Here is a 15266-nt window from a genome sequence, read left to right as displayed (position 1 = left end):
GTGTGTGTGTGTGTGTGTGTGTGAATCAGTTTCTCTTGTTTCATTAAACAGTTTCCTCCTCACCCAACAGAACATTTGATACAGATTGTTCTGGACACATTTTTATCTTGATTATCATAGTCCTTCAGTGTCACTGAATTCAGTACTAGTAGTATAGTAGTATTAGTATGAATAGTATAGTGTACTCTACTGTATATATGATGCTCTTCAATAGCCAAAAGGATTCGGGCGGTTTCAAAAGACTTATTCATATTACAGTTACTGCAGTTTTTGTGCAGATTAAACAAAGGGGATAACAGTGAGCTTTAATTTAAGAGCCAGGCTAGTAGTTTCCCCCTGTTTCCAGTCTTTGTGCTAAGCTAAGCTAACCTAACCAGCTGCTGGATGGCTTCATATTTAGTCTGCAGACTTTGGGCCTCATTCACCAACCGTTCTTCAGACGAACCCACTTACAGTTCGCAGTTTGAACCATTATCTGACATCTTATTTGGCACACTTGCACTCAAATGACTGCTGTCAGGTTTGTGCAAAAATATTTAGTTATTACGTTTTGTACAATTGCTTAATATAGGATTTTAATTACAGTGACATTTTTATCCGGCTATTTTCTAACGGCCAAGATTTTGTGAAAACCAGATACATAACAGACTTCTTCTGTTTTATTTATCTGGAAGTTGGTTCCTATCAGATATCAAGATGTTTCTGTCTCTTCTCAAACATTTTTCCTACAACTTGAAAGCAACACGTGTTTCTTGCTCACTTGTCTAAATGGAAGTTTTACGGAGGAAACAGGCAGCGCTTCTGGAAAAGAGTCAACATTAAATTTGACACGTTTGATGTGAGGAAGAGGCTTCACACTGCCTTCTTTGATGTACCACTCTGTCTTTTCTCAAGCTCTGGAGAATGGTGAATTAAACACCATATGACAGCTACCTATTACAGTTGCCTGCAGTGTCGCTGCTGGAAAGCTCGTCCACGCCCGGCTTCTCGCCAAATCCGGGGTTGAACTAAAAAGCCTCCTTGCGTCATTTTTCTCTTTTTAAAGTCTACAGGTAACTTTCCTCATTCTAGCCTGAAGCGAGGGAAAAGATGAGTGCAGAGAAATGATGTAACCCAGTAGCTTCTCGACAGCCGGGTCAGAGATGTCATCATGTAAAAAGTTACAGATTAAGACATCCAAGTGTCTTTGGTTCAGATAAGAGCATAATACAGGATTACAGTTATGCATTCATAACAAAATTACACATGCAAACGTCTCCTTGGATTTATCTTTTTGAGGTAATTATTGGCAATGCTAACATGCTGATGTTTAGCAGATATATGTCCTGTTCAACATCTCTGTTTAGCTTGTTGCTGACATTTGCTAATTAGTACATCCGGTGGAAAGCCTGAAAACTAGAAGTGTGGAAGATGAATGCCCTTTGTTTTAAGATGACAGCATTCACATATGAGTACAATGTATGAGTGTCCACATACGACTGCCCATGTGTGTATTTTATAACTTGCAGTTGTAGGCTACATGATACACGGTCCAATCAGCGGCATGCACCAATGCTAACTTTGTTTTTTCGTGTGTGTCTGCAGGAGTTTGTGGACGTCAGCCCCCCACAGAGGAACTGGAAGGGCATCGCCATCTCTCTGCTGGTGATCGTGGTGGTCTGCTCGCTCATCACCATGTCGGTGGTCGTCCTCACACCTGGTATGTCATCCGGTGTATGAGCTAGTTGGTTCTTCTGGAATAAAGCTGTTAAGAATAGACTGGATTTGACTTTGTTTTTACTGTGTTTTCTCCCAGCGGAGCTCCCCAGCAGCGGCCAGTCCAGGATGACTGTGGCGGATCTGTACAAACCAGAGTTCAGCGTCCACGACCCCGAGGCCAAGTGGATCAGTGGTGAGTACTGCAAAGATAGCAAGAAAACAATAGGAGTAACCAAATCCACGGATTGTGTTTTAGCTGCAGTGCATTCTGGGTGATTTTGGGCTGAGTAAATTAAGCAGCAGTGCACCTTGAGGTGTTCTGCTATTAACCTGAGGTGAAATGATTTTGTGACTAAGCACCATTTCCTCTAAAATCTAATCTGAAATTAGACAAATTGTCTCATGAATGTGAATGTTTTCATTATTCTCTCAAAAGGGGCATAGTGTAGCTTTAAATGATGAAACTGATTATGATGTACAAGTGAAGATAAGATGTAAATGAAGGCTTCAACCAGCCAGATAAATCCAGCGGTGTCACATCGTGCAGAAACTCCTCTGCTGCGTTGTGTTGCATGTCTGCACAGAGTCAGAGACATGGAGGTGACGGAGCTCAGGATGAGAATCAAGAGGTGACGGCAGCGTGATATTGTGAGGAAAGAGTGATGGTGATGTGACAGAGGAGAACAAAACAGTGTGACATTGAGAAGAAAGTAAAGAGGTCACGTCTGAGAGACACGGTTTGGTATTTTTATCTTCTCAAAATGAAATATCTGTGCACTTTTGTCAGGTGTTGGAGGGAACAGCTGGTTATGTCAATTTAAGACAGTGTCAGGTTGGACGGCTGGTTTGAAGTCAGTGAGGTTTGAACACTTTTTACTCTCATTTCTCACTGAGAACAGACTTTATGATAACAGGTTAACACAGAGCTCGACAGCGCTGTCTTTAGACTAACATATGAGTTTAATAAAAAGCCAAATATTGTCCAGATAAATTCATCAAACCCCTGGAAGGCCATGGTTCTCCTACCAGGTCGGGAAAAACAAGTGAAGTTTAGAGCCCTGTGGGAAGAGCATGAGCAGAAAATGAAAATCTCTCCTCTGAGGTTTGTTATACTGTAAATTACAACCATTTATTCACCAAGACCACAATCTATAAAAGGATCTCGTATAGAAGGTAAAACACTCGCTTTGTCCTCGTCCAAGAAAAGCTAATCATAAGTAGAGCTGGAACACTCTTAAGAAGCCATTATGCGTCAGAGGTCACATGCAGGTTTCTAGAAATACTGAGGGATTGAGTTTGCAATTCATAATAAGTATTAATTTATTAATGCAATGTTTCAGTTGTACTTTCTGTAAGATCTAAAAATTTAGATATAAATATTGAATTAATACAATGTATTAGATGTTTGTTATAGTGTCCCATACACAAAATCAAATATTAACTGGGCAATTAAGAGCTTCTGAGGATGTTGAATTTAGTTTATTTTTCAAATCTCTCTGTTATTTATCGCAGTACTTGTTCGCGTAAACACATAAACTCCCGCTGACCTGTATTTCAAATACAGATGGCTTCACAGTAGACAGTAGCATCAACAGCATGCAGTGACTCAGGGTTGTACATCCTCCCACCTTGGGATAAACCATATTATATATACAATAAAAATAATACTAATAATAGCAACACAGTGCTTATTGGTGTGCAACGGGCACCAGCTTTAAACTTGATCCCGTGCTTATTGCTAGGCTGAGATTAAATGTAATACGAACCCATTAGAATAATAACAGCAGGCCAGTGAAGATACATTCATAAGAGAGAGTTGAACGAGAATGAGCTGGATAATCTGATCCTTTCTGGTAAATTATTCCAGAGTCTTCAGCTGCTGCAGATGCAAACCAGCAAGCATGAAAAAGTACTCAATAAAATATTTTAATCATGTCTACATTTTACTGGAAGCCAGAGGAGTTAGAATACTGCATTGAAATAGTGAACCTTACCTGGACCTGGAGTTGATTCACCATTACATCTCTTCTCTTGCTTGTGCTTGTTTGTACATTTTACATTCAGGCATTTAACACACTTAAGTCAAAAGTAACTTGAAGCATGAGACAGGAAGTGTTTGTTGTATTAATATTGAACCGTTTCTCTGACTTTAACTAAAGTGCTATGAGAATAATGTTGAAATGTCAGACTTTCAGGACTTTATTCTGTCACCGTGCAAGGAAGCGTCATTCCTCCTCGTTCTCGCTCATATGAGCGTTCGACTGTGGAGAATCTCAAATGTCATTTAACTGGCGGACTGACAGCGGCGACAGATTGTGTTTGCATTCAAGCTCGGAGAAGAAGAAGAAAAAAGGCAGAAAGAGAAGGAAGATAGCAGCTGTAGCTGGAGGAGCTGAACATGACACCCACGTTGTAGCTTTAATGGTTAATTCAGGGGAGAAGATGACTGAATTCTGGAGACGTGCAGGGAGGGACGCAGGGACGGAGGGACAGTGAGAGATGGTCTTCCTGCTCTGGATATGAAACAGAGATCCTGCTGTGTCCTTCGCTTCCACCAGGAGATAATACTAATGACTAGTCCTGTGGCCTGTGGCTTCTCATTATGTGTTGTGGTTGGGACGGCCCCTATCTCTCTCTCACACACACGCACACACACACACACACGCGTATGTATACTGCAAGTGTGCTTGTGAGGACCTTATTTCCATCCCTAAAAGCGGGGGGACACATTTGATCCCGACAGGATTTCAGATCACGAGTCATCACCCAACGCTACAGTTTCTCACAGTTTTATGAGGCTTTGTTCGTCTTTGAGCTATTTGTTTGGGTTCTATGTTTTGTGTGCAAATCAGATGCTTTTGAGACAATCGGATCAGATCGATGGATCAGTAATGAAATGAACGATAGACTATATGCTGTTAGCTAGCTGAAGGCTTACATCACTTAGGAGGAAAAGAAGTAACTTGTTTTGTAGCACAATAATGAATTTTTCAACCCAACAGGGTCAGCTGTCCCATCGTCACCTGTTTTATTGATATTGATGATGAAGTTGGGAAATTACCGGCTGACATGTTGCGTGGTGTAAATCTCACGCAGGGTGGGAGAGGAGAGCCGAGAGGCCCGAGTAGACAAAACGTGGTCTGGGCCTGAATTTACTGCTGGGCCTCTTTGGAGGTGTCGTGGATGTAATTCAAACATGTCTGTGATGGAAATCTCCCCTGACAACCTCCAACTCATTTCCTCTTCTCTCCTCTAACATCCGACTCAGGCTTCAATAGCTGCCCGGCCCTCAAGAAGCTTGAGGGCCAAAACACTTAGAAAAGCGAAACAATATGAGAAATAATTTAGGTGTAAGATTGAAGCTGAAACACTCTGCATGCTTCGATGTAGGGCAGTGCAGAAGCATGAAGCAGCACCATCACTTGTTCTTATTCATGATCTTCAGCTTTATTGATGCTTCACTGATTTTTGAACCACTCAAACATATTTCAGTGATGGTTTCATTGCTTATTTCTCTTTCATCGTTCCTATATGCAGCGTATTCACAGGGTCACGGTTGTGGTGAATTATTCATGGAGTCATTCTGTATTCCTAATGTACCGTTAACGTGAGCAGAGCTTCTTTATATCAGATGAAGAAAACATTCAGGTACTTACATAAGAGAGAAATATAGTGTGTGTGTGTGTGTCCAATCACGGATGAGCGCTTCACGCTGCTTGGCTTGTCGTCCGTGATTGCTAATGAGGTTTGCACAAACAATAGGTTGCATCTTTAGCGGTGACCCATACGAGTAAAACAACATGAATAATGCATTCAGTGTGACGATGCGTAAGATACGTGGAGACGAGAAGCAAAGGAACTAGAGCAGCGTTCACAACTCTTTCTAAAACCATGTTTTAGTTTCTCTGCCAGTGTTGAGAGTGATGCTACTGGATGTTTATTTAAAGAAAATTGAAGAAATATTTTTCGAAAGTCAACAAAAATGGCTGTTTGTGCTTTATAATAAAATTGTGTCATGCATCCTTTTTCACATGCATGTTTACTTCTTTTTCGATGTACGTTTAAGGCTGAAAGCTGCGTGTTTCTGCTGCAGCAGTGAGTGATTTCCACTTCTGCAATCAGCCACAGATTCACTCCAAATGAGTTTCAGGAGTTCACCGGGAGGCACAGCTGCTTCTGGTTCAGTTTGATGAGGAGCTCAGGAACGGGAAACAGTTTGGATTCAAGATATTTAAAGTAACACATTACATATTTACAGAAAGAGCTTGGAAGTAAAGCAGATGCACCATATATTTTGTGTGTGTGTGTGTGTGGTTACATTTGTGTGTTGCTTTGAACTTCAAAAACGGTGGAGTTCAGAGCGAATGGCCGATGAAACGACAGACTCCCCTGTGTAATGGAAATCACAGAGGAGAGTTATTCTGTAGAAGCCGCTGCTGCTTCCTGTTTAGACAAAAAATAATAATACCCAAACAATGCGTCTGGCCTCACCTGCTGATTGATCTCATTTTAAATGCACACGTCTACGTCCGTAAAGGCCACTTGGAGATTTAAATCTATGCATTAATGTCAGTTTAAAATCATTCAAACAATAGAAAACTGTTGCATGGATTTATTTACCATTAATATGGTTTAAGTAAAACATCTTGTAGATTTACTGCATTTTAATGCAGTGTCTCTCCACAAGGGTTTCAAACTGAGAAACACACAAGTGTGTCTAACGAGCTCAAGTCCTAACGAGCACAATTAGTTCCACCTGTCGCAGCTGGGCTTTCTGCAGCTCAACTGAAATCTCATGCTGCATCATATTTAGGTACTAAATGCTTTATTTACACATGCAGTAACTTGTGTTTCTCTTCTACATGTTTCTGTGTTTGCTCTCTCAGATTCAGAGGTGGTGTACAGGAACCGAGACGGTCACGTCATCAAGTTCAACTTCGCCTCTAACGAGACGGAAGTCATTCTGACCAACAGCACGTTTGTACGTTGTTGTACTCCCTTTTTAAGCTATTCTGTTATTTCAGTTTTTCAGAACATTATTATTTTTACTCCTTTTAAAATAAGTTATATTTAAGGGCACATAAAAACACACTTTTAAGGAAAACTACAGAGCCCCAATGCCTCGAAAGATTCTTTATTCGTTATTTGTGAGACTATATTCCTCCGAACTTTAAAAACAGAGATCCTGTTCTTGTCTTGGCGTGATTGGATCCTCGCAGTGAAGAGAGGCAACGTGTCAGAGCTGCCGGCAGACTCGCAGTGTGATAACATCCTGCTGAGAGCTCTGCCTTTAAGGCCTCTAAATGTGCTCGCCTCAATTTACCTCAATCACCAGCAAGAGAGCGGCTCAGTTTGAAATATTATTCCTGTTTGTTATGCAATCAAATCACTGAACAGTCAGTGAAATGATCACATTTTATTTTAGATCACCTTGATGTGAACCAATATGTCAGTGTTTGTAATCGGATTATGTTTTCAGTTCTTTGAATTTGAGTGTAATCAACAGGACTGTGTTTAAAAAGAAATCCCCTCACCTTCTCTGTAAAGCATCTTCTTTCATAAACATAAGGGGTTTGGCTGTTTTCCTTTTGCAGGAATTTAGCAGAACTATTTTGGTTGCATAAGGGGGTTTGATGAGGATCTTTGCTCCTCCGGTGAGCTTGTCAAACTTTGCAACAGCATCAAAAGGCAGAGGTGGCCTCGTAGTGAGGAAGTCACTGATTTGACCCCCAAAAAACATTTCAAACTCGACCATCTGCAGCACTCGAACTGCAGCACAAACGGCCTGGCGCAGCTTTCCTCAGTGAGATCCAGGACGAGAACTCGGCTAGATCAAGGACTTTTTAAAAAGTATTATTGCACCATTTATGCATTTATGAGTGCAAGAACCAATATTTGTATGAATGTGGTCCGTAAACATCATCAAGGGGTTAAACCATCTAAAAAGAGAAGTGTTCAGTCCTCAGTGGTTCAGCTGAATCATTTTTCTTCTTTGTTAGGTGGCCTTCAAAGTGGTGAAGTACTCGCTCTCTGCAGATCTGAAGTATGCGCTCTTCGCTTACGATGTCAAACAGGTGAGTTCCAAATTGAAATGCATCCTTGAATCAAAGTCAGCAACTCTGCATGAACCCTGTGAGCTCTGCAGTAGAGACGCCACATTTTATTTTTGCTCATTGTGATGTCATTTCTTCAGAGTATCTTCTTTACAACCTCAGCAAAAAGGTAATGTAAGTCAGTAAAGCATCAGAATTAATAAAAGTATTACAAAATACTGTTGCATCTGACATCTACTAAATAAACACACAAAACATATCGATCCAAAAGTGATTTGACCTTCTCTCTCGAGATGCAGATCGAGGCGCTTTAGTTTTCTTCGGTCAGTTGCAACACGGTGACGATGTGAAAGAGAAGCCTCAGCTTCCTGCTGCAAAACCAGTAAATGATTCAAAATGTATCATGCAAACAACAAATTCTGTTAAAAATCACAGAAGCTTTGTTGTCTTGATTAGTGACCACGCACGCTGTGATTGGAGTTGTGTCCTTTTCGCTTTTTCTTTATTTCCTGGCAGGCTGTAATTTACATAATGCCTCCATACAACACCCAAGGGAGCTGTCACTCACTGATTAGCATGCACAAACTGACCCGCCCACGCAAGCGTATTATGCTCTCTTGTTGTCTGAAGAGCACTTTGCTGTTCTGTTTCTTAAAATTAGAATCGAGTTGAATTAAAAAAAAAGTCGGAGTCGGAGGCTGGACCGAGCGCGCTCCAACAGTCGGGAGAAACCGGCGTGGGTTCACTTGAGTTGTGTTTCTGTTTTGTTGTGTGCATTGTCATGTTTCTGTTAACACTCAGTCATCCACAGAGAGGTCGAGGTCTCTCTCATGGATTTTTACATTTGTTTGCAAACAGAAGTAAACCGAGGTTTAGAAAGCAGAGGAGCGCGTCTGTGTCCTGCAGTATCCTCTGTAATATCAAAACCACGTCTTCTCTATTCATAGACGCATCGTTCTTCTGCCTCATTGTCTGCAGATCTCATTCCTCTCCTGCATAGCGAGGCTTAATTGATTGCATTCCAGGTTTATTAGTTGCCAGGGCAACGTGAGATCCCCTTGAGGTGCGATTAACACAACCTGCTGAGATGTTCAGCGGCTCGCAATTGAATTTCTTAATTTCGTGCTCTGTTATGGGTGAAGGGAACTCGGCTGTGACGAAGAGTAGTTGAAAGAAGGGACGTTTTGTTTCCTCTTGTTGATGTCTTCTGTTATATTTCTCCTTGTTTTCTTGAGATATGATTGTTTGCGTTACGTGATGAGCTGAACTGTCGTTGCAGATGTACAGATATTCGTACACGGCATCGTACATCGTTTACAACATCTACACCAGGTGAGCAGATGGTGTTCTCTCCCTGATTCAGAAGCAGATGGTGGTTGTTACTGTATTTTTATGTGTGTGTGTGTGTGTGTGTGTGTGTAACAGGGAGGTCTGGGAGCTAAACCCTCCGGAGGTTCACAACGCGGTGCTCCAACATGCAGCTTGGGGAAGACAAGGACAACAGCTGGTACGATCCATTCTTTCTATTGCTTCTCCATCTTTCTTTAATTACTACTTATTTAAACCCAAAGCATGATCTTTTCTTAAACTTAACCAAGTCCTTTTTTGCCTAAATCTTACCGAGAGGTTTTGTTTTCAATGACATTCTATTACTTCTAGATCTAGAGCATTAATAAACTTATAGTAAATGTCAAAAGATTGCATCCTTTTTTTTTTTTTTTTGCATTCGTTTTTAAATGAGCTGTTTTTCAGAAAATGGAGCTTTGTAATTTCTGTGCTTTATTAGCAGATGAGTCTAACGGGCTGTTCGTGTATCATGTTGTGTTTCTGTGTTTGGGCTGCAGCTGTAGAGGCTGTCTGCTTCTGATTAAGTCTCTTCCTGTAAGTCAGTGTTGCACTTTTCCTTCTGCTAATACAGGATACCTTTTATGACAAATGTTTTATTTGATGCCACCAGCCTTTGTGTGGTGCATCTTTATGCGGCAGAGCGGAGTTGCTCCAAGTAAAGTTTTCCAACTCAAAATGGCTGCTGAGTGACTAATGCATATTCAGAGCAGAGCTGGGGAAAATAAATAACTCCTCCGGATATTGGTGAACCTGCAAGCTGATCCTGTTTGTACTTGCAAATGCAAATATTAAAACGCTGATGGAAGAGAAAGAACAAACACACACGTTTTGCTGCCCGGTGAGATAAAATCAGCAGCTTTAATATGAAAAAAAAGAGGAAATCAAAAAGTAATCAATACCTTCATTATCTCCTCTTTCTCTTCAGGTCTACATCTTTGAGAATAACATCTACTACCAGTCAGATGTGAAGAGTAACTCTCTGAGAATCACCTCCTCTGGGATGGAGGGAGTCATCTTCAACGGGCTGGCTGACTGGTTGTACGAAGGTGTGTGTGTGTGTGTGTGTGTGTGTGTGTATTTGTGGGTTTAACAACTAAGAATTGGGGTTTTCCAGGCAGATTATTTGACTCAATACCTGAAAATTTGACTGGTTTTAAGCATAAATGGGATTTCATAGTCGTCAGTGTTGGAATGCAACTAATTACATTTACTTTAGTACTGTACTTAAGTACACTTTAACTTAAGTATTTCTATTTCATCTGACTGAATACTTCACATTAAATACTATTGTACTCGGGAACGTTTTACTGCAGGTCAGGACTTTGTGTGTTTAGTGGTTGAGGATGTACTCTTGAGAGTACACTGTGTGCCTCCTCTGTGTAAAATGTTTGACAGATTTGTCTTTTGCTTTAAAAGAAATGCAGACGAGACAAAACTCTGCAGAATGGCAATTTAAAATCAGCAACAATCCTCTGCGATGCATTAAGTCGCTGTGCAAACAAACTCAGTAGTGCTGATGGTCTTTGCACAAACAGACGGGGGAACGTTGTAGAATACTTTCTGTCTGCTGCGTTTGTGTTTTCTCCTTTTTTGATTTGCATTTACTTTAGACTGCAACCATTTGGCTTTTTGTGTCCTACAAAGAAGCATTTGACCAGTTTCCTATAACGTCCTACGAGAAAAGCAAAATAAAACTGTCAAACACAACTACAGGTGCAGAAAACCAGCACATCTGTAATAATAAAATAAAAACCCATTATTCGTTTTAGCGCCTCTGAGCTCTATGGAGTCAGAAAAGACAAACAAATGTTGATTGTTGCTGTATTTTCAGAGGAGATTCTGCGTTGTCACTTGGCTCACTGGTGGTCGCCTGACGGAGAGCGACTGGCTTTCCTCACCATCAACGACTCCCTGGTTCCCAACATGCTCCTGCCCCAGTTCACCGGCAACGCCTACCCCAGAGGACTGCAGTACCCATATCCTATGGTCAGTCTGCTGCAGGGGATTGTGGGAAATAAAGTGTGTGAAGTTAGAGAGAAATACAAAACATTTTACAGTTTCCCTTCTAAATTAAAATGAGGAATACATTTATAAATGTAATTATATTTTACGTGTAAAATGAAGTGCCACTGCTTTAATTAATAAGAAAAAAACCTAATATATGCTCTGTGAAATCCTTTTACTGTGCTCAGTAGATTTAAGATTTTATAACAAAATAACATCTGCAGCAACTTTTGAGCTGCTTCTTTCTTTTACTCTCACACGCTGATCTCCACACGTGTAATAATAACTTGTCCGTCTTTGTTTGACACCTTCAGGCCGGTCAGAAAAACCCTTCCGTCAAGTTGTCGGTGGTCAACCTGTTCGGAGCGACACACACTCAAGAACTGCAGCCTCCTGATCAGCTCAGGCTCAGGTGACACACACACACACACACACACACATACACAGCAGTGATGCACACAAAGGCACAGAGTGACTGTCCTCTCTTTGTCTCCTGTGCAGGGATTTCTACGTCACCATGGTCAAGTGGATCAGTAATACTCACCTGGCAGTGCGGTGGATCAACCGGCCCCAGAATGCATCACTGCTGACGGTGTGTGACGCCACCATCGGAGTCTGCCTGCAGGTGGGTGTTGCTGACAACAACAACAACAACAACTTCTCGCGTTCATATCCGTCATATAATCAAAGTGAATTTCATTTTCTTCTGTTTAATTCAGAGACATGGGGACTCTTCAGCGACGTGGCTCTCCATGCAGGTAAACCTCATTTCTCATATCCCACAACAATAAGGTACCGACTTAATACACTGTATTATCCTCACAGCAATATGTGTGGCATTGTAGAGGGCCGACTACAGCGGGAAGCATTCGTGCATAAAGTGTGTCACCTCTGTTTGTCTCCGCAGAGACAGGAGCCGCTGTTCTCCAAGGACAGGAGCAGGTTTTTTCTCTCTCTGCCCGTGAAACAAGGAGGTCAGGGAGACTTCCACCACGTCACCATGTTCTCCAAAAAGGTAACGGCAGAAAATACAAGTCCCGTTCTGCATGTTAAAGTCTTCCAAAGGATGGGTGGTGTATTTCCTCCTGTTTCCGATTTCAGTTACGAAGTGACCAGGACGAAGTTCGACACTTGACGTCAGGAGACTGGGAGGTGACAAAGATCTTAGCTTACGATGAAAACAACCAGATCATGTAAGTTTGAATTCTCACTTAAAATACAGACAAAACAGCTTCCTCTGCCTGAATTTTAACAGTTTCAGTTTGATTTTCTCTAAAATGTTGTCCAGCTGTCTAAATGTTGTTGCTGTACATTAATCTGGGTCCCTTTCAATTATTATTTTGCATTTACAGCAATTATTTGCTTCTATTTGGCCCTGTGTTCCATCTTTTGGCTGCCCATATGAACCGGTTGTTGATCCGCAGGCTCGGTACTCTCAGGAAATAACTCGATACTGTGTCTTCTGTGGTTATAATATTGTGTCCCCACTAATGAAAGAGGAAAACACTTTAGTGAGAAGCTACATTTTTATCCTGATAAAAGCAAGAAACTTTTGTTTGTGATTCTCCAGCTGAGTCTTTGTGCAGCTTTTCTGTCCGTTTCTCCCCCAGTAAAATACGACCACTACTACAAAGTGAGCTGGATTAAAGCATACTTTACATGTTTTAAAGCATACTTTAAGAGCCGCAGGGTTCATGACTGCATGAGTCTGTGTCTGGTTGGTCAGCCACGATACACAGTGACTCGTGGAGGCTCATCGTGTGAAGTGGGTCTCTGACCTCGTCCTACTTTATCTGCTCTGCTTTCCGTCCACACAGATACTTTCTGAGCACGGAGGACGGTGCACAACAAAGACATGTATACAGGTAAAATACCTTTTGTTCACCATTTCTCTATGACGTCTCTCTGTTGAATGTGATGCACATTGTTGTCTCTGTGCTCCGACAGTGTGTCCACTCTCGGCCTGTTTCCACGACGCTGCCTCACCTGTGGACTGAAGGAGGACTGTTCGTTCTTTGACGCTGACGTCAACCCCAATGCACAGCACGCCGTCCTGCACTGCAAAGGTCAGACGGACTCAAAGAATTAAATGTAATAGCATGAACGTTTAGACAAATGTCCAAATAAGTCCGAAATGTAGATTTAGATGGCAAATGTCCAAAACAGGAAGTAGATTTATCAGTATCTCCTAACAACAACAACAACAACAATAATGAATATTGTATTTCTTTCATCGCAGGGCCTGGAGTTCCAGCTGTGCTGCTTCTAAGTTTGGACGATGTGGACTGTAAGTCGTTTTTTTATTCTCCTTTTTAAAATGAAATCAGTTTGTGTTCATGTGATGCATGTTTGGGCGAGCAGATGTGCTTTTTCTCTGAAATGGAAACTAGTTTGTAGCAATTAAGCATCATCACGTTATGTTTAGGAAAACACCAGCAGCTGTTGGATTTGACTTCCTGCCAAACTGCACCGGCAATTTGTCCATTTATACGATTTTTCGTATCACATTTGAGATATTCTTCAATTTTCATCTCCACAATTGTGCAGTCGATACTCGTGTTCGCGCTTACAAAAAAATCATTTTGAAAAGATGTAAAAGTGCTGATTCATATCTACTTCTTCAGATAATGAAAAGTATGTTCTTGTGTAGAGAAACCCTGCCTTCTGTGTGGATTAGTGGTTATAAAATAAAGATGGAGTCGTGCTCTTCCGCTGCTGCAGCCTCTGGATGAAGCACTGAATATTTCATGTGAACTGTTGTCTATATTGTCTTTATGAATATATATATACATGAATATATGAGAGGTTTTAGGCTTTTTCTATATTTAGAAAAGTGCTACTTCACATGCTGATGCATTTTAGTTTACTTTAGCAGATTCATATATTTAACACTTTTACATTTATCTTCACAGCGTATTTCATCTTGGAGAACAACCTCCCTCTGCGGTCGGCGCTGGAGACTAAAAAGAGGATTCAGACGGAAATCCGGATGATCACTAATGATGATTTTGGTAGAAAATGATCTGCACTAATGGATGAATGTGTCTGCTTCTGTCTGATCCGTCTGTCCTTCAGCTAATGTCTCCGTGTCGTCCTCACAGAGCTGCCTCTGAAGCTCCTCTATCCTGCCGGCTTCTCTGAGTCCTACCTCTACGGCCTTCTCCTTATTGTGTGAGCCATAACGCTTTATTACATTTACATCTTTCCACCATTTACATTTACTGCCGCACTGTGAGCTTCAGAGGACTCTTCACTTCTCTTCACCTGCAGGCTGGACAGTTAAAACACGATTTACACATCAGCAGCAGATATAAATGAACATAATGATGAGAAAATGTAAATGTAGCGACAATTTTAATGTCCTATAATCCTTTTTGGATGCAGAGTAGGTTCAATAAATATCAGTCTCAAAGTTGTTGGTGGATCAAGTAGTACGATCCTTCACTTAAGTAAAAGTACCAATAAAACGAGGTAAAAATACTACTTCAGTACAGAAGCACTATCAGCAAAATGCACACTACATTATTAGACTGTTAACACTGATGCATCCATTTTAATGTTGTAGCTGCTCGAGGTGGAGCTCGTTGTAACTACTTTATATCAGTTAGCTCGTTTAGTGTTGTGGTTCTCAACCTGGGGGTCGGGCCCCTCCGAAGGGACACAAGATGAATCTGAGGAGTCGTGAGATGATTAAGAAAATGTTCTGCTGCAGAAATTTCTGGTGTTCACAGATATTCAAACTATGGACCATTTTGTGACGCGATCACACGAAACCATCGTCACTGTCGCAGTATGAAACTACGACGAGGGGCAGAAGCCACACTCCAAAAGCGTTTAGTTTTAATGCATTAAATAAATGTAGTGGAGTAAAGAAGTACAACATATAAAAAAACGATTTAAACAAGACTGTTTTTGTAAATGTCAATAAAACAATGTGTTCATTTTTGTGTCCATCCTCACAGCGTTAGTTCTCTGGGCGAGCAGGCGGTGACGGAGGAGTTCAGGCTGGACTGGGACTCGGTGCTGGTGGGATCAGAGCAGGTCATCGTAGCGCAACTGGACGGCAGAGGGTCAGGCTTCAGTGGTCAAAGGTACTGAACATCCACGTGGATGCTCAACATGTACCAGTAGTTTATATCTCTGATCCTCTTCTTTGTCACTTCT

The 15266-nt window shown here is 41.3% G+C and overlaps 1 protein-coding gene across 3 annotated transcripts in view; it reads left to right on the top strand.

Annotated features, from left to right (window-relative positions):
* LOC116385979 (inactive dipeptidyl peptidase 10-like) overlaps positions 1–15266 on the top strand; it is a 30151-nt gene that overhangs the window by 9400 nt on the left and 5485 nt on the right. For all 3 annotated transcript variants that reach the window (XM_031851870.1, XM_031851872.1, XM_031851871.1), the window contains exons 2-20: positions 1585–1699; positions 1796–1891; positions 6585–6679; positions 7698–7772; positions 9031–9083; positions 9177–9258; positions 10024–10144; positions 10930–11084; positions 11417–11514; positions 11604–11727; positions 11822–11860; positions 12010–12117; positions 12204–12295; positions 12920–12967; positions 13050–13168; positions 13342–13389; positions 14015–14113; positions 14204–14273; positions 15065–15193. In XM_031851870.1, coding sequence (XP_031707730.1) covers positions 1585–1699; positions 1796–1891; positions 6585–6679; positions 7698–7772; positions 9031–9083; positions 9177–9258; positions 10024–10144; positions 10930–11084; positions 11417–11514; positions 11604–11727; positions 11822–11860; positions 12010–12117; positions 12204–12295; positions 12920–12967; positions 13050–13168; positions 13342–13389; positions 14015–14113; positions 14204–14273; positions 15065–15193 — 1766 coding nt within the window. The remainder of the gene's footprint in view (positions 1–1584; positions 1700–1795; positions 1892–6584; positions 6680–7697; positions 7773–9030; positions 9084–9176; positions 9259–10023; positions 10145–10929; positions 11085–11416; positions 11515–11603; positions 11728–11821; positions 11861–12009; positions 12118–12203; positions 12296–12919; positions 12968–13049; positions 13169–13341; positions 13390–14014; positions 14114–14203; positions 14274–15064; positions 15194–15266) is intronic.

This window comes from Anarrhichthys ocellatus, unplaced genomic scaffold (genome assembly GCF_004355925.1).
Source record: "Anarrhichthys ocellatus isolate YVR2014 unplaced genomic scaffold, GSC_Weel_1.0 scaffold12, whole genome shotgun sequence".
Taxonomy (NCBI): Eukaryota; Metazoa; Chordata; class Actinopteri; order Perciformes; family Anarhichadidae; genus Anarrhichthys; species Anarrhichthys ocellatus.
Note: the sequence above shows the minus strand (reverse complement) of the source record. Positions and strands in the feature narration are given on the sequence as shown.